This window comes from Vipera berus (assembly GCF_964194415.1).
Source record: "Vipera berus genome assembly, chromosome: 6".
NCBI lineage: Eukaryota > Metazoa > Chordata > Lepidosauria > Squamata > Viperidae > Vipera > Vipera berus.
Genome location: NC_138208.1, coordinates 3033177 through 3052320, shown reverse-complemented (window position 1 = coordinate 3052320; position 19144 = coordinate 3033177). Strand labels below are relative to the sequence as shown.

Sequence of the window (19144 nt, the reverse complement as noted above, 5' to 3'; positions counted from 1 at the left end):
GCTGGGAGTTGAAGTCCACAAGTCATAAAGCGGCCTAGGCCTAGGCCATGGGTAGGCAACCTCGGCTCTTTTATGACTCGTAGACTTCAACTCCCAGAATTCCTGAGCCAGCATGGCTCAGCTTGGAAACCTCTCCCTTTCTCCTCAGCATGGCTGGCTCAGGAATTCTGGGAGTTGAAGTCCACGAGTCATAAAAGAGCCAAGGTGGCCTACCCCTGGCCTAGGCCTAAGCCGCTTTATGACTCGTGGACTTCAACTCCCAGAATTCCTGAGCCAGCATGGCTCAGCTTGGAAACCCCTCCTTTTCCCCTCAGCGTGGCTGACTCAGGAATTCTGGGAGTTGAAGTCCATGAGTCATAAAAGAGCCGAGGTTGCCTACCCCCGGACTAGACGCTTTATGGAAGGAAAGTTCGACAAAAGGAACGGTTCTGCAGAAAGTGGAAGCATAGAGGTCATCTAGTCTGACTCGGCTAAGGGCCAGGATCCAAAAGAGCATCCCTGAGAGATGGCCATCCAGCCTCTTCCCGAAGGCCTCTAGTTAAGGAGAACTCATCGCTACATGAGGAAGCCTGTCCCGTAGGCTGACAGTTTGCGCAGTTGAAAAGTTCTTCCTGAAGTTCAACCGGGATGAACGGTTAAGGAAACTGAGTACGTGTCACCTAGCAAAGAGAAGGGCTGACATGTTAGCTGTCTTCCAGAATCCCAGGGGCTGTCCGCAGAGAAGAAGCAGCCAGCCGTGTGCAGCAGCAGCAGCAGCCAAAAAGGCTAATACAATCCTGGGTTGCATAAGCAGAGGCACAGAATCAAGATCATGCAATGTGTTAGTACCGCTTTATAGAACCCTAGTGAGGCCACACCTGGAATACTGCAGCCAGTTTTGGTCTCCATGTTACAAAAAAAGATGTTGAGACCTTGGAAAAAGTTCAGAGAAGAGCAACTAAGATGATCCAAGGCCTGGAGACTAAAACATACGGAGAACGGCTGTGGGACTTGGGCTTGGCTAGTCTAAAGAAAAGAAGAAATAGGGGAGACATGATAGCAGAATTCCAGTATCTGGGGGGCTGCCACAAAGAAGAAGGGATCAAATTATTCTCCAAAGCATCACAGAATAGAAACAATGGTTGGAAACTGACCAAAGAGAGAAGCAACCTGGAATTTAAGGAGAAACTTCCTGACAGTGAGGACAATCAACCAGTGGAACAGCTTGCCACCAGAAGTTGTGGGTGCTTCATCACTGGAGGTTTTTAAGAAGGGGCTAGACAGTCAAGTGTTTGAGATGGTTCTCCTGCTTGAGTAGGGGGCTGGACTAGAAGACCTCCAAGGTCCCTTTCAGCTCTAATTCTGATTCTGACCTGTCAGGTCCTTTCCAGCCCTATAATTCTATGTTCTATATGTGAAAGAAAGCATCTTCTCCTTTTCATGTATACTCCTACAACTGTGTGATTCCTGCCTAGGTACAATTTGAGCAAACTTGGCCCTTTGATGACTTGTGGACTTCAACTCCCAGAATTCCTCAGCCAGCATGCCTGGCTGAGGAATTCTGGGAGGGGTCTTCAAACTTGGCCCTTTGATGACTTGTGGATTTCAACTCCCAGAATTCCTCAGCCAGTGTGCCTGGCTAAGGAATTCTGGGAGGAGTCTTCAAACTTGTCCCTTTTATGACTTGTGGACTTCAACTCCCAGAATTCTGGGAGTTGAAGTCCACAAGTCATAAAAGGGACAAGTTTGAAGGTGCCTGGTTTAGCGGTTTTCCATTCAACCAGTGAATCAAAGTCAGGCTGTAGCTTAGACGCTTCAACTCAGTTTGAAACCCACCCCGAGCCACGAAAACTTACTGGATAAATGCTCCTGAAACATCTTTAGACCAAATATCCCACAGCATAGATAAAAATTGGAAGTAGGATTTTTATGAGATCTGGAAGGATAGAATACAAATCGAACTAACAAAAACCCAGATAAGGAGAAGCATGATACCGGAGAAGCGTGATACCGTTCCATGGCAATTTCCAAATTCTTGAAAAACTTAGTATCTGAATTTTTTAAAAAAGAGTGTGAAGGGGATATAATCATAAAACTGGTCAAAACCAAAGGGGTCTATATCGACATACAACATCACTCAACCAGAGGGCTTACCTAACAAAGTCTTTTCATGATTGACTGAGCAGCTGATCACACGCAGGCCTTTTTCAAAAGTATACAGGTGCTGTTGAAAAAGAAATGGTTGTAACCTGGGTTACAAACAGGGGTTTCCAAATCAAGCTAAGCCACATAGGCATCAGACTTGGCTTTAGTTTAGGGTCATGCACACTTCAGGCACCGAGTTTTATAAACCATAATCTACAGCTTCGCATTTTAGGTGAACCAACCAAGAGGTGATGTTCAGTAAATCTCCAGAAAGGAAAGCATGGCGTAGAAAGGTTTATTTACAAGTTGTGAATGAAGTCACTGACTCACACTGGCATGATGACGATGATGATGATAATAAGGAGGAGGAGGAGGAGGAGGAGGAGGAGGAGGAGGAGGAGGAGGAAGAGGAGGAGGAGGAGGAGGAGGAGGAGGAGGAGGAGAAGAAGAAGAAGAAGAAGAAGAAGAAGAAGAAGAAGAAGAAGAAGAAGAACAACAACAACAACAACAACAACAACAACAACAAAAAAAAACATCAACAACCACAACAACAACAAGAACAAGAACAAGAAGAACAAGAACAAGAAGAAAAGTTGGAAGGGACCTTGGAGGTCTTCTAGTCCAACCCCCCTGCCCAGGCAGGAAACCCTATACCATTTTAGGCAAATGGTTGTCCAGCCTCTTCTTAAAAACTTCCAGTGTTGGAGCATTCACCATTTCTGGAGGCAAGTAGTCCCACTGGTTAATTGTTCTTGCTGTAAGGAAATGTCTCCTTAGTTCTAAGCTTTGTTACTTGGTGATTCTTCTGGACACAGCTTTACGCACCAAAGCCCAACCAACCGAAGTCCATGGAAAGCTTTCGGCCCCAACGCCTGAATTATCAACCATCTTCCTAGCCTTTCTCTCACTTGGTTGTAGGCCCTGTTCGTTTTGCACGGAGCTTAACCTGGCAAAGTTCAGGGCTGAGAGAGAGAGGACAGGCCCAAGGGCACCCAGTTAGCTCCCATGCCCAAAGCAGGATTAAAACCCGGGTCCCCCACTCCCCTCTCCTAACCCAGCCCTCTAAACCACCATTATACAGGTAGTCCTCGACTTCCAACGGTTCATTTCATGACCGTTCAAAGTTACAACAGCGCTCAAAACCCCCCCACAAATGACTTATGCCCATTTGTCACCCTTACGAACGTTGCACCATCCCCAGGGTCACATGATCAAAATTCTGACACTTGGCAACTGACTCATATTTACAACGGTCACGGTGTCTCGAGGTCACGTGATCCCCTTTGGCGACCTTCGGACCAGCAAAGTCAACGGGGCAAGCCGGATTCACTTAACAACCAGGTGACTAACTGAACAAGTGGAGGGGTTCACTTAACGGCCAGGGGCAAGAAAAGTCATAAAATGGGGCAAAACTCACTGAAGAATTGTCTCGCTTAGCAACAACAATTTTGGGGTTAACTGCGGTCGTCAGTCATCCCCCTACCTGTCACAGGGTCCTCTCCTAAATATTATACTATTATTATACTGTTATTACATGGGACGTGGTGGCTCAGTGGGTTAGGATGCTGAGCTTGTCGATCAGAAGGTCGGCAGTTTGGGGGGTCGAATCTCGAGTGCCGCGTAGCAGAGTGAGCGCCTGTTACTCGTCCCAGCTTCTGCCAACCTAGCAGTTCGAAAGCACGTAAAAATGCAAGGAGAAAAATAGGGACCACTACGGTGGGAAGGTAACAGTGTTCCGTGTGCCTTGGGCGTCTAGTCATGCCGGCCACATGACCACGGAGAGGTCCTCGGACAAGCGCTGGCTCTTCGGCTTTGAAACGGAGATGAGCACCGGCCCCTAGAGTCGGAAACGACTAGCACGCATGTGCGGGGGAACCTTTACCTTTACCTATACTGTTATTATAATATATAATATTATATTGTTATACTGTGATTATATTGAACTTTTGCTTTTAAGAGGAGAAGTTGTAACATTAAAGACAACATTCGACTATCATTCAATCCTTACAGATGGCAAATTCAGCAAATAAGGCCTACCTGGTTTTTTTTATCATGATCATCATACAAGCCAACATGCGTGCATTCCTGAGGTCCCTGCAAAGAAAGGGGTTGAGTTTTAAATATTCACATTTTTATCCCATTTTAAATATTTACTCTCCATTACGAAAATGCTTTCTCCGTCAAAACTTTGCCAGTTTTATTTTGGCGATATCTGCAGTCTGGGATATGCCTAAATTTAAAAGGTGGCATCCATCCTTCCATAGTCAGAAAGTGGTAGGAAACTTGAAACTACTTTATTCCTATATGTCAAGCTGCTCTTAGTATGTAAAAAAAAAAAAGACAAGAAGAAAAATAATGAAGATTTTTTTTATTCATTAAAAAAAATAGAAAGCTTAGGATCCTATTTATGCCATGGCATCTTTCAATCGTTAATCCTATGTTAAGAAAACCTAACTTGATTTTAATGCAATCCCTTGTTTTTATTTTGTTCGTTGCTTGGCATTATTTGGATAGAGAGGGATGGTCAGGTATTGGATAAAATAAAATAAAAAATATAAAAAAGTAGTGTAAACGTATGGAGATCCTTTCCTGATACTCTTTTTATTTTGGTATCATTTACTTCATCCTTCGTCCATGTCTCTTTTTCACCTAGCAAAAACTACGTTGGGAAATTGAAAACTCACTAAGGTTGATCTTAGAGCAGAGCGCAGAGAAGAGCAACAAAGATGATCAGGGGACTGGAGGCTAAAACATGCAGTGAACAGTTGGGGGACCTAGGTATATCTTGTATAATAATAATAATAATAATAATAATAATAATAATAATAATAATAATAATAATAATAATAATAATAATAATAATAATAAGAAGAAGAAGAAGAAGAAGAAGAAGAAGAAGAAGAAGAAGAAGAAGAAGAAGAAGAAGAAGAAGAAGAAGAAGAAGAAGAAGAAGAAGAAGAAGAAGAAGAAGAAGAAGAAGAAGAAGAAGAAGAAGAAGAAGAAGAAGAAGAAGAAGTTGGAAGGGATCTTGGAGGTCATCTAGTTCAACCCCCTGCTCAGGCAGGAAACCCTATACCATTTCAGGCAAATGGCTGTCCAGTCTCTTCTTAAAAACTTCCAGTGTTGGAGCATTCACCACTTCTGGAGGCAGGTTGTTCCACTGGTTAGTTGTTCTAACTGTCAGGAAGTTTCTCCTTAGTTCCAGGTTGCTTCTCTCCTTGACTAGTTTCCATCCGTTCCTTCTTCTCCTGCCTTCAGGCGCTTCGGAGAATAGCTTGATTCCCTCTTCTTTGGGGCAGCCCCTGAGATACTGGAACGCTGCTATCATGTCACCCCTCGTCCTTCTCTTCGTTAAACTACACATACCCAATTCCAGCAACCTTTCCTTATATGTCTAATGAAGAAAAGGTTTAGGGGTGACATGATAGCAGTCTTCCAGTACTTGAGTTGACACAGAGAAGAGGGGGGTCAACCTATTCTCCAAGCTACCTGAGAATAGGACAAGAAGTAACGGGTGGAAGATTGTTAAAGAGAGAAGCAAGCTAGAACTAAAGAGGAATTTCCTAACAGTCTGAACAATTAACCAGTGGAAGCTTCCAGAAGTTGAAGGTGCTCCATCACTGGAGGTTTTGAAGAAGAGATTGGACAGCCATTTGTCTGAAATGGTATATAGGGCAGGGGTAGGCAACCTTGGCTCTTTTATGACTCGTGGACTTCAAGTCCCAGAATTCCTGAGCCAGCCTGGCTCAGCTTGGAAACCTCGCCCTTTCCCCTCAGCGTGGCTGGCTTGGGAATTCTGGGAGTTGAAGTTCACGAGTCATAAAGTGGTCTAGTCCTAGGCCAGGGGTAGGCAACCTTGGCTCTTTTAGGACTCGTGAACTTCAACTCCCAGAATTCCTGAGCCAGCATGGCTCAGCTTGGAAACCTCTCCCTTTCCCCTCAGCGTGGCTGGCTCAGGAATTCTGGGAGTTGAAGTCCACGAGTCATAGAGCGGCCTAGGCCAGGGGTAGGCAACCTTGGCTCTTTTATGACTCGTGGACTTCAACTCCCAGAATTCCTGAGCCAAAATGGCTCAGCTTGGAAACCTCGCCCTTTCCCCTCAGCGTGGCTGGCTCAGGAATTCTGGGAGTTGAAGTCCACCAGTCATAAAAGAGCCAAGGTTCCCCACCCCTGGTATAGGATCTCCTGCTCGAGCAGGGGGTTGGACTAGAAGACCTCCAAAGTCCCCTACAACTCTGTTAATCTGTATTCTGGTGTTGTACTTTCCTTCATTCTGCTGAGCAATGGACCTCATTCTTCAGGCCTAACTCAAGATTCCGTTGATGGTAAAATCTACCTGCCCCAGGGAATTACACATGACCATTTCTCAAGTTAAAAAAACAAAATTGGCCTTACCTTCCAAGTATAAAGAACATTTCCATTTCTTTCCACGTTTATTATATGCGGCGTCTCCAAATGATTTCCCCCAGCATCTAAAAAAGGTAAGCATGAATGTATTATAAGTTGTACATGAAAGTCAATGGCTGAAAAGAATATGCAAACATGATGTAAGACAGGGGTCCCCGACCTGTGGGTCGTGGCCCGGTACCGGTCCGTGGCCTATTGGCCACAGGAATGCACCCTCCCCACTTGTGCTAGTTCCGCCATGCGGGTGCTAGCAGCCCCGTTTGCACATGGCTAGCACCACCGCCAGGATCACGCGGGTACTAGTGCCCTGTTTGCACATGCGTGCATGCGCTAGCAGCCCATTTGCGCATTCGTGCAGGTGCCAGCGCTGCCACCAGCGCCGCTGTGGGTGCATGCGCCCCGCTTGCACATGTGTGCATGCACTAGTACTGCTGCCAGGCATGTGCCTGTTTTGCGCATACATGCGCCTGTACATTTCCCTGCCCCTCCCTTTCTCTCCAGGCCACCAGCTCGGAAAGATTGGGGAGCTCTGATGTAAGAGATGAGCAGGCTGAGCTGGAAGGTGGGGTTAAATGTGTCATCAGTTGAGAATCACTGCATAGTCACAAGAATCCTGTGTTCAGCTCCCCCATGAATTCTGTTGACTCTTATCTAGTGCCAACTTGACCATTAGTTGACCCCCTTCTTCTGTATAGGTAGCAAGCTAGGTAGCCCTTCACTTACGACCACAGTTGAGCCCAAAATTTATGTTGCTAAGCGAGACAATTGTTCAGTGAGTTTTGCCCCATTTTATGACCTTACTTGCCACCGCCGTTAAGAGAATCACTGCAGCTGCTAAGTTGCTAACACTGTAACTTCAGTGCTAGCAAATCTCTCTTCCCCGTTGACTTTGCTGGTCAGAAAGTCACAAGAGGTGACTTTGGGCCACGGCAACCGTCATAAATATGAGTCAGCCGTCAAGCGGTTGAATTTCGATCCCATGACCTAGGGGACTGCTGCAACGTTTATAAGTGTGAAAAACGGTCATCGGTCACTTTTTTCAGCACCGTTGTAACTTTGAATGGTTGTTAAATGAACTGTTTGAAGTTGAGGACTACCTGTAAGAAACTCTGCTATGCTTTGAATGCAACAAAAGCTCCTAGTTCACACATCCATGTTTACAGTCAATTTGAATACGGTAAAAATAACTTTTTCAAGCTTTGTTCAGTGGCGTTAATAGGGAGTGAAGTTCCTACGTCAGGAATCGGATGGCTGTTTACAGGCTGAGTCCCGGAGTAGGCCAAACCTTAGCATCACATGGATAATATTAACTTTTGGAACAGCGAAAGACAAATTGGGCACTTATCCATAGGAAGGAATTGATCCATCACATGAATTTATCTGAAGACTCTTATGCGTCAATAGTTCTAATGTTTTTTTTAAAAAAATCCTTTGAAGAAAGCCACATTGTCTTTTTAATTCTCGCAAATGCTAAAATAAACAAGAAATGGTATTTTGAATTGGTTCGCTATTTACAAAAATACGCTCCATCGTAAATCCAGTGGAATACACAGAATAGTGGGTGCCATCTACTTGGGTCGGTTTTAACTTATTTCACAGCAAACTGGGATGCTTTGCCAAAAAAAAAAAAGTGGAAGGGTCCCAATATTTGGGGGGTACATCTGTGCATCTTTCAACTCCGTTGAACTTCAAAAAGATTAGCACCAATGTTAGTGTGTCGATTAAAGTCCCCAAAGACAGAACAGGAACTGTTTCTCACCTACCCAAACTACATCAAAATATTTCAGATTGCTTCAAGAAATAGAACGTTCCGTCTGCAAAAATCAGTAGGCTGGAAAGAAATGATGAGCTAAAATGGGTGTGAGTGCACTAAAACCAAAGGTCTATAAATATGAGGGTGGAGGTACGTTCCCCGAGCTTATGGGTTGGTTTCTGAATGTTTTGTTACCTTAAACAAGAAGTCCTTGACTTACGACCTCAACTGATGTAGTTCTGTAGTTTACAGTTATAGTAAACTTTGGCAACGGTATTCCTGGAGCCTAGTAATGCAAGCTCCCCCCCCCATCACTTTCCTACGTGGGTCACAACATCACAGGCTCCCAAAAGGAATGGAGGAGTTGAGACTCTAAAGACCCTCCTGCTTACTCGGAGTAAGTTAATTTAGTAGGGCTGAGAAACAAAATTGGATTATGCTATCGGTAATTACAATCAATATGCTTAACACATATACAAGAAGGACGAGGGGGGACATGATAGCAGTGCTCCAGTATCTCAGGGGCTGCCCCAAAGAAGAGGGAGTCAAGCTCTTCTCCAAAGCCCCTGAAGGCAGGACAAGAAGCAACGGGTGGAAACTCACCAAGGAGAGAAGCAACCTGGAACTAAGGAGAAACTTCCTGACAGTTAGAACAACTAACCAGTGGGACTACCTGCCTCCAGAAGCGGTGAATGCTCCAACACTGGAGGTTTTTAAGAAGAGACTGGACAGCCATTTGCCTGAAATGGTATAGGGTTTCCTGCCTGAACAGAGGGTTGGACTAGAAGACCTCCAAGGTCCCTTCCAACTCCTATATTTTCTATTCTATTCTATTCTATTCTATTCTATTCTATTCTATTCTATTCTATTCTATTCTATTCTATTCTATTCTATTCTATTCTATTCTATCCTATCCTATCCTATCCTATCCTATCCTATCCTATCCTATCCTATCCTATCCTATTCTGCAATGTCCTTTGTAGAGAAGCTATCCTAAATAAATGTTGTCTTACCCAAGGCAACGGTTTGCACAATGCCCAAACTTCTAATTTTGATGTTTGCTTTGCAGAAATTTGAAGATCAATAACGAGCCAGTGTCGAGTTATACATAAACGCTCTTTCCCCATCTCTGAGCAGAAAGAAACTGCAAATATATATGTCAAGCTGTGACACAAAGAAGGAAGGCTGGCGTATACGTGATAGATTGTGAGCAGGAAGTTGGAATGAATTATGATTTCCTGCTGTCTCGTGCTTCAGGTCTAGCAGTTTTCAGCTCTCTTTTTCAATTATTATAATACAAGGTGACCTTCTGTCACCTTTTAAGGAAGTTTCAATAAAAATTCAATTGGCACTTGGTTATTTTTTGCCCAGATATGCAAATAGACTCAAAGGTATCCATCATTCTTGGCCCTGATCTTTACTAAGGTTTATTAACCCAGATGAGATCCAGCCAAACTTAACAACTGCAGTGATTAGCTAAATAACTGTGGTCATTAAAATGGGACGTTAAAAGGGGAAAGGTCGTTAAACAGGGCAAAACTCACTTAACAACTGTCCCTCTTAGCAACAGAAATTTTGCACTAAATTGCAGTTGTAAGTTCCGGGCTATCTACAAATACTGTGATACACCTATGATGGAAATATGTCGTCAATTTTATGAGGTATAAGGAATTCAAGAGGTTGCAGGTTAGATTTTGAAATAGGTTGGTTCACAAGAATGGAATTAGTGCTCTATACAGGTAGACCTTAACAACAGTTCACTTACTGACCGCACTGAAAAAATGACGTACGGCCGTTTTTCACACTTAGACCGTTGCAGCATCCCCCTCCCCTGTTACTCCCTTAACAAATGCAACAATTCACTTAAGCCACAGCTGCGAGCAAAGTCGTAAAACGGGACAAACAGACTTACTTAACCCATGTTTTCCCTTAGCCACATATGTCTTGAGCTGAATTTGTGGTGGTAACGGGAGGACTGTATATTAATAGGCCATTTATCCAATTAGTGGGAGGAAAATGTGCTTTTCCCTCCTGTTGCCCGTCAGTCACTGTCGAACAGGGGTCTTCAAATTTGGCCCTTTGATGACTTGTGGACTTCAATTCCCAGAATTCCTCAGCCAGCGTGCCTGGCTGAGGAATTCTGGGAGGGGTCTTCAAATTTGGCCCTTTGATGACTTGTGGACTTCAATTCCCAGAATTCCTCAGCCAGCGTGCCTGGCTGAGGAATTCTGGGAGGGGTCTTCACACCTGGCCCTTTTGTGACTTGTGGACTTCAATTCCCAGAAGTCCTCAGCCAGCGTGCCTGGCTGAGGAATTCTGGGAGTTGAAGTCCACAAGTCATCAAAGGGCCAAGTTGTAGGATCCAGTTTTCCCAACTTTTGCGCTGAAAAACCCCAACAAGGATCCCTCTGGCTCGCTCACCCTGCTCCGGATCGCCTCGATCTCTCGGTTTGAAGCCCGCGGATCCCTCCCCGCCCCATGCAAGCAACTCGGGGGGGGGACTTTTTTGGGGGGGCGGCTCCTGCTGCTTGCTTGCACCCCAGCTGAGCTTTGCCAAGCCCCGCCCGGTCCTCACCTGCGCTCCCCTCTCGGCCCGCCCGCTCCGCGAGCCAAGGCGCCACGTCCCGGGAAGGCTGGAAGCGAGCGCTCAGCTGGCAGAGCATCGCCCGGCAAGCGACGCCCGGCCCGGCGGCTGCAGCGGAGGAAGGCGCCCCGGAGGAAGGCACGGGCGCCGCTGGGCTGGCCTCGCCGAGGACGGACGCCCTTTAGGACCCGGGGGAGCGGCGGCGGCGGCGGCGGCGCTTCCATCCGCTCTGCCTTCCCGGCGCTGCTTTCACTTCTGCAACCGCTGCGGCAGCTGCGCTAATTAGGCGGGGAAGCGCTTTCCTATTGGAGGCGCCGCGCGTCCTTCAAGGGGAGCCTGGAGGGGCGGGAGCGGCTCTTCTGCGCGCCGGGAGGGGGGGGGGAGGGAGGAGAAACAGCTGCGCGCCAGACGGAGCAAATGCCGGAATTGCTGTTATTATTACTACTGTTGTTGTTGTTGTTTGTTGTTATTACTGATCATCGCAGAGTCAGCCTGATGTTCAGACTGGATTTGGCATTTTTGTCATTATTGTTATTGTTATTGATCATCGCAGAGTCAGCCAGATGTTCAGACTGGATTTGGCATTTTTGTCATTATTGTTATTGTTATTGATCATCGCAGAGTCAGCCAGATGTTCAGACTGGATTTGGCATTTTTGTCATTATTGTTATTGTTATTGATCATCGCACAGTCAGCCAGATGTTCAGACTGGATTTGGCATTTTTGTCATTATTGTTATTGTTATTGATCATCGCACAGTCAGCCAGATGTTCAGACTGGATTTGGTATTTTTGTCATTATTATTATTATTGTTATTGATCATCGCAGTCAGCCTGATGTTCAGACTGGATTTGGCATTTTTGTCATTATTATTATTGTTATTGATCATCGCAGAGTCAGCCAGATGTTCAGACTGGATTTGGCATTTTTGTCATTATTGTTATTGTTATTGATCATCGCACAGTCAGCCAGATGTTCAGACTGGATTTGGCATTTTTGTCATTATTGTTATTGTTATTGATCATCGCACAGTCAGCCAGATGTTCAGACTGGATCTGGCATTTTTGTCATTATTATTATTGCTCATCGCACAGTCAGCCAGATGTTCAGACTGGATCTGGCATTTTTGTCATTATTATTATTGCTCATCGCACAGTCAGCCAGATGTTCAGACTGGATTTGGCATTTCTGTCTACCTACGTATCTAGTCCTTGCCAAGGACCTGGGATAGGCAGATGTGGATGTTTGAATTGAAGGTATCACAGATCTCGTGGCAGGATGGAAGCAGTTCCTAGTAAGGCCGCCTTTTGCAATTGACCAATGGCAAATTTGTTGTTGTTGTTGTTATTCGCACAGTCAGCCAGATGTTCGGACTGGATTTGGCATTTTTGTCTATTATTATTGTTATTGTTATTATTATTGATCATCACACAGTCAGCCAGATGTTCAGACTGGATTTGGCATTTTTATCAGTATTAGTATTAATCATTGCACAGTCAGCCAGATGTTCAGACTGGATTTGGCATTTTTATTATTATTGATGTTGTTATTGATCATCGCAGGGGGCAGCCAAATGTTCAGACTGGATTTATCTTTTTTGTTTATTATTATTGTTGTTATTGATCATCGCAGAGGCAGCCAGATGTTCAGACTGGATTTGGCATTTTTGTCATTATTATTATTATTGTTATTGTTATTATTGATCATCGCAGAGGTCTTCTAGTCCAACCCCCTACTCAGGCAGGAGACCCTATACCATTTCGGACAAGTGGCTGTCCAGTCTCTTCTTAAAAACCTCCAGTGTTGGAGCCCCCACAACTTCTGGAGGCAGGGTGTTCCACTGGCTAATTGCTCAGATCTGACTATTGCAGGACTTTGAATTACTCTTCAGCTCTCATTAAATCCCTGTGATTTTATATCTAGATAAACTGTGTCACACACATTAACCGGTGAGATAAAGGACAAGCCTTTGCAGAATGTAGCAAACCTGGTTAGAGCTAACCTTGGTTAGGATTGTTTAGCTTAGTGTGGTGGACAAATGGAACCTATGGATTGTGAAGAAGTAGGATAGGTAGGATGTTGACGCCTTTGTTGTGGGTCCCGAGGCTCAGAAGAGAATTAAGCAAACAGATGGACCATCAGAAAAATCAATCCAGACTTCTTACAGATGAGCAAGCTTAGCTGCCACTTATCTGATTGTGGCCTAGTCTGTGGTCCTTCCTCCTATCCCAAGGTCATTTCCGCATGCCATAAAACGTATACTGTTTGGGGAGAGACTACAGCTTCAGGATACAGATGTAATAATTGCACCCGTTTGTCTGACCCTGATGTCCCCAATAATAACCCCATCAACCAATCAACATGTAACAACACAGCCAACCAACCCGCTTACAGCAACAAAGCCAGCACCCCACACACCCCCACCAATATTTATAGAGAGACGGCAGCTCCGATCATGCTTTGCTCGCACAAGCATGAAGCCGAAGACACCAGCCTGAGGATGACAAGTGGGACCTCGTCGAAACGTCGCCAAGACACCCTCAATCTTACACGAGAAAAGACCCAAATACGCCAAGACCTACATATATATATATATTATATATATACCGACACAATTTCACAAAACACAAACCATCTTTATTATTTGTTAACAATGAGAACGTGAAGCACAGTTTCACATTAAAGACAACAACGAAATAGAAGGAAGGTTAAAAACTCAGGCTTTGTCTTCCAAAGGCCTGGGACTTTTCCTAAATTATGAGGACTGGACCGACTAACTGTGATAAATTTATTCACATGTATAACCCTGGTTTGGATACCGCCTCGTGGGAACCGAAGTCAATGCAAGGCTGCTGTAGGAGATGACGAGGCTGAGCCCGAGGGAGGGAGGAGTCAAACGTGTCATCGGTCTTGAGTCCCTTCGCGCCCAGAAGGGATCTCAGTCTAGACCAGCGTGAATTCCGTTGCTTCTTATCTACCGCTATTTTCCCTTTGGCTGTTAGTAGTTCAGATCCTCATAGGGAGAGCTTCAATAAATCCTTATGTGCCTTTGAACTGCCTCGGTTTCCTGATTTCCATGGCCCCTTGACAGCTTCCTGACCTAAGCAACGGATGGTCAGAGAAGGATTTGAACTGAGCCCGTCCAACCTGTCCACCCCAACTCAAGTAAAAGGGGAAAAAAAAAACCAAACCCAACCCCAAATTACCCCTTAGCTTATGTTCTGTACCAGCCTGCTACCGGCCCTGCAGAAAAGGCAGGGACAACCCCTTTAGAAACGGCAAGAGGCTGGAATTACGCCTGCCAAATTTATTCACATAAAACAGAGTAAGACAAGACACCAACCATAAAACACGAGCTAAGAAGCAGGAACAATCCAAGCGGTTGCCTTCAGCAAACCAGCCCTCCCACACATTCCCCTTAAATACAGTTCAGGGCGTGGCCTCTCTGTGCCTCCTTCCGAGGTGCCCCATTGCCTTCCTCTGTTTACTCCTGACTGACTGCCTCCTGCGTCGGGCGTCCTTGAACAGGGCCAGCTGTGGGTCATCTTCATCCACGCTGTCAGGCTCACACAGCTGGGTCTGCGTCGTGACCAGGTGAGAGGGGCCTGGCTGGGGGCTCTCATCAAGCTGTCCAACCCCCTCAGCAAGCTCTTCAACACCCCCCTCCTCCTCCTCTGAGTCGTCCGACCCAACTGCCGAACCCACAGGCTGACCCTGAATCACAACAGCTTACATCTGATGCGTAACCTTAATGTTAGGACCAAAAAAATCCAACTCGCTACAAGGGAGGCAGTGAAATCCTTAGCGTTATATCCAGTGCTTTTTTTGTAAAAGAAAAAGGTGCCGGAACTCACACATGTCATACAACCTGCCTTGCTTAGCCTACAAGGTTCCATCCAAAAAAGGGTGCCGGAACTCCGTTCTGAGCGTTCTATGACAAAAAAAGCCCTGGTTATATCTTTCGAGAGCATTTGAGAAGCATCCTGGCTGGTATTCCGAAAGGAAACAATAAATGTTTGTAGAGATAGAGGTCATATAAAAGTTACGAAGGGGCCGTGTGCAGCAAACTGCCATGCCTCAGTATCTTGTTTACCGCATATCTATGAGCTCACCCCAGTTAGCACCACCAAGGACCGCCAGGAACCATCAAGATACGTGAGACTCTACCCTGGCTGGGACGTTCTTAAAGATTGACAAGGGAATACACCAATAGCAATGCTTTTGCTGTGCGCTCTTTCCTGCTGGTTAAAACTGTATAAAAGTAATAAACTCTGCGTAAGCAGACAGACATTTTGGGACACCCTGCTATGACTGGTTTCTGAATCCGACAAACTTCGGTCAACGTAATCCAGCGGGAAGTTTAACTGTTATATTAATGGGATGGTGCATTCGTCAAAATGGTCCGAAAGAGTCTTTAGTTCATGGAAGAGAAAGTTAAGATAATAACTTTGGGACGTGGTGCGTTTTGGTGGGTTTGAAGTCTCTTTCCTCTTCCGAAGGAACAGGTGTGCCGAGGAAGGTCATAAAAATGGGGCACAACTCGCCTAACGACTGTCTTGCTCAGCGGCAGAAATTGTATGGCCCCATTGGGGTCGTAAGTCGGGGACGCACACCAGAATCAAAAGTATTCCCCGTTGAAACAGGTCAAACTATTCCCGTTAGTCTCTCCTACTCCGTTGCTCCTTTTTTTTTTAAAATTGAAGCACGATTTAGCCGCCGCCCTACGGCTGCTTCCCCCATTGCTTGACAGTATTTTGAATAAACCACTTTTGACCTGTGCAATTTTGCATAACTAGAGTATAATAGGAAGATCCGGGATCCTTTGCAATTTCAAGACACCTTTTTGTTTTCTTGTTGGTTACAGATGATCCCTGGAATAATAATAAAAAAATAGTATTAATTTTTTTTTTAAAAAAAAAGGCACGTAATTGAATTCAGGGCCCGATGGCGCCCGATCTTCGCTCCTTACGTCGCGAGCTGAAGACACATTTATTTGAACAAGCCGGCTTGGCCTGATGGGGGATGGGTTGGGTTTTTTATTGTCATTTTTAATATATGTATTTACTGTTTTTAGCTTGGGCATATGTTTAATTTTTTTTAACTTTTGTATTTTTGTATTTTTTATATGTCTGCCCTGTTCACCGCCCTGAGTCCTTCGGGAGAAGGGCGGTATATAAATAAAATTATTATTATTATTATTATTATTATTATTATTATTATTATTATTATTATTATTATTATTGTTGTTGTTGTTGTTGTTGTTGTTGTTATTATTATTATTATTATTATTATTATTATTATTATTATTATTATTATTATTCAATGTATCCCTTGTCTTGACTTTGCGTCAACACTTCAGAAAGCTTGTAATTGTGTAAAGCTGTGTAAAGCTACAAAGTAGAACACAAACGCAATTCCGGGTGTCAGTGGAATACAGTGAATGCAGCTAATAATCAAAAGCTGTGTTGCCTCCAGAATTTGTGAGTGCTCCATCACTGGAGGCTTCCAAAAAGAGATGGGGCAGCCATTTGTCTGGAATGGTAGTGTATCCTGTTCGAGCTGGGGGCTGGACTAGAAGACCTTCAAGGTCCCTTCGAACTCTGTTATTCGGTTATTCTGATAACGATCGTCCAATATTTGAGGAGATGCCACAAAGAAGGTGGTGGTAGTGGGGAAAATCAACCAATTTTCCAAAGCACCAAAAGTCAAGACAAGAAACAACGGATGGAAACTAACCAAAGAGAGAAGCAACCTGGAATTAAAAAAAAATCCTAAAGATGAGAGGAACCGGTGGAATGGCTTGCCTCCAGAAGCTGTGGCTTCCCATCAACTGGAGGCTTTCAAAAAAAGATTGGAGATTGGGTATCCTGCTTGAGCAGGGGGCTGGACTGGATGATCTCTGAGGTCCCTTCCAACTCAGCTATTCTATGGTCTATCTCTGATCCAGTCACTCCTAGATATTTCTATGGGAACAGATCTGAGGTTCTGTTGAAATTGAACACAGCAACGGTGTTAAGCAAAACATGCTAGCTTTCTAAACTCTCTCTGGTAGCGAATAGCTTATGCAGTGCTCCATAGCACTTTTCAGCCCTCTCTAAGCGGTTTACAGAGTCAGCGTGTTGCCCCCAACAACCTGGGTCCTCCTTTGACCGACTTCAGAAAGATGGAAGGCTGAGTCAACCTTGAGCCGGTCAGGATCGAACTGCTGGCGGTGAGCAGTGAGTTAGCCAGCAATGGCTGCATTCTCACCACTTTGCTTAAATAACAATAGCAATAGCAATAGCACTTAGACTTATGTGCCGCTTCACAGTGCTTTACAGCCCTCTCTAAGCGGTTTACAGACTCAGAATATTGTCCATAACAATCTGGGTCCTCATTTTACCGACATCAGAAGGACAGGAAGGCTGAGTCAACCTGGAGCCAGTGAGAATCGAACTCCTGGCAGTGGGCAGAGTTAGCCTGCAAACAGCATTCTAACCACTGAGCCCCTAAGGCTTACATAGCAATAGTAATTTCACTTAGACTTATATACCGCTTCACAGTGCTTTACAGCCCTCTCTAAGTGGTTTACAGAGTCAGCCTCTTTGCCCCCAACAATCTGGGTCCTCCTTTGACCGACCTCGCAAAGATAGGAAGCTGAGTCAACCTTGAGCCGGTCAGGAATGAACTGCTGGCAGTGGGCAGAGTTAGCCTGCAATGCCACATTCTAACCACTGTGCCACCACAGCTCTCCCTTCCTTCCTTCCTTCCTTCCTTCCTTCCTTCCTTCCTTCCTTCCTTCCTTCCTTCCTTCCTTCCTTCCTTCCTTCCTTAAGACTTAGCAATAGCACTTAAACTTATATACCACTTCACACTTCTTTACAGCCCTCTCTAAGTGGTTTACAGACTCAGAATATTGTCCATAACAATCTGGGTCCTCATTTTACCGACCTTGGAAGGACAGGAAGGCTGAGTCAACCTGGAGCCAGTGAGAATCGAACTCCTGGCAGTGGGCAGAGTTAGCCTGCAATCCAGCATTCTAACCACTGAGCCCCTAAGGCTTACATAGCAATAGCAATTTCACTTAGACTTATATACCGCTTCACAGTCCTTTACAGCCCTCTCTAAGCGGTTTACAGAGCCAGCCTGTTGCCCCCAACAATCCGGGTCCTCATTTTTACCGACCTAGCAAGGACAGGAAGGCTGAGTCAACCTTGAGCCGGTCAGGATCGAACTGCTGGCAGTGGGCAGAACCTGCAATGCCACATTCTCACCACTGCGCCACCAGGGCTCCATCAATTAAAACGCTTACTTGTGTGAAATCCCAGAGCATGTTCAGGCCTCTTCTCTTCGCTTCATCACACTGCTCAATGACCGGCAGCTTTCCTTCTCCAGGATCCGTCAAGCATCTGTCAACTGCGTTGCGCCGGGATTGTAAACCTCCCACAAAGAATTCTCCGGTGCTGTGATAGAACATGTGCTAGAAACACAGGTAGCCCACAGTTTTTACAACCGTTTGTTTCGTGACCATTCAAAGTCTGCTGCTTTGAGCAGGTGGGGTTGGACTAGAACAGACTTCTCCAGCCTTCTGGGTTCACAGCCCGGAGGGAAGGACAGCAGCTTCGAAATTGGTGCACGTGTGTACGCAAATGGGACTGTGCACACTGGCGCGGCACTAGCAGCCCTGTTTGTGCATGCGCAAACAGGCCGCTCACACCCGCCCCCACACTAGCGGTCCCGTTTGCCCATCCACACACCTGCCCTGCGCTAGCAGTCCCATTCGCGCATGCATTAGTGGCCCCATTCCTGCATGTGCAAATGGGCCATACATACCCGCACTGCCCTAGTGTCCCCATTTGTGCATGCGCAAACAGGCCATACACACCCACCCGGTGCTAGCGGCCCCATTCTCCCCTGCGTGCATTTGCCAACGGGGCTGCGGGCTGTAGCGTGAGTGGGGGGGAGTGGGCGCATACGCCCTGCACTAGTGGTCCCCTTTGTACATGCACTAGTGGCCCCAATCATGCATGCGCAAACGGGCCACACATACCTGCCCTGCCCTAGTGTCCCCATTTGTGCACGCGCAAACACGCCATGCACACCTGCCCCACACTAGTGATCCCGTTTGCACATGCGCAAACAGGCCGCGGACACCCGTCCGGCGCTAGTGGCCCCATTCTAGCCCGCGTTCATTTGCAAACGGGGCTGCAGGCTATAGTGCGAGTGGGGGGAGTGGGTGCGTATGTGTGCGCGCACCAGCCAGGCACTGCCAAAGCCCATTGCCCAAGAGGCCGCAG

The 19144-nt window shown here is 45.8% G+C and overlaps 2 protein-coding genes and 1 long non-coding RNA gene across 13 annotated transcripts in view; 1 reads left to right on the top strand and 2 right to left on the bottom strand.

The window, feature by feature from the left end:
- Nucleotides 1–11085, bottom strand: part of GSAP (gamma-secretase activating protein) — a 65079-nt gene extending 53994 nt beyond the window's left edge. For all 11 annotated transcript variants that reach the window (XR_014026936.1, XR_014026937.1, XR_014026938.1 and 8 more), the window contains exons 1-4: nt 10860–11085; nt 6520–6596; nt 4162–4218; nt 2134–2203 (exon numbers count right to left, since the gene is read on the bottom strand). Coding sequence is in view for 5 of the 11 variants with exons in the window: in XM_081331301.1 (XP_081187427.1) it covers nt 2134–2203; nt 4162–4218; nt 6520–6596; nt 10860–10947 (292 nt within the window). In the remaining 6 variants the exon portion in view is untranslated. The remainder of the gene's footprint in view (nt 1–2133; nt 2204–4161; nt 4219–6519; nt 6597–10859) is intronic.
- The window catches only part of LOC308670122, a 236326-nt gene continuing 222109 nt past the window's right edge, over nt 4928–19144 (top strand). Inside the window, exon 1 of the long non-coding RNA XR_014026951.1 lies at nt 4928–5158. This is a non-coding gene — a long non-coding RNA (uncharacterized lncRNA). The remainder of the gene's footprint in view (nt 5159–19144) is intronic.
- Nucleotides 14530–19144, bottom strand: part of GALNT8 (polypeptide N-acetylgalactosaminyltransferase 8) — a gene marked incomplete at its 5' end in the record, with an annotated part of 30331 nt that continues 25716 nt past the window's right edge. The window contains 2 exons of the mRNA XM_081331888.1: nt 14530–15739; nt 18160–18327. Of these exons, the coding sequence (XP_081188014.1) occupies nt 15590–15739; nt 18160–18327 (318 nt within the window). The 3' untranslated portion in view covers nt 14530–15589. The remainder of the gene's footprint in view (nt 15740–18159; nt 18328–19144) is intronic.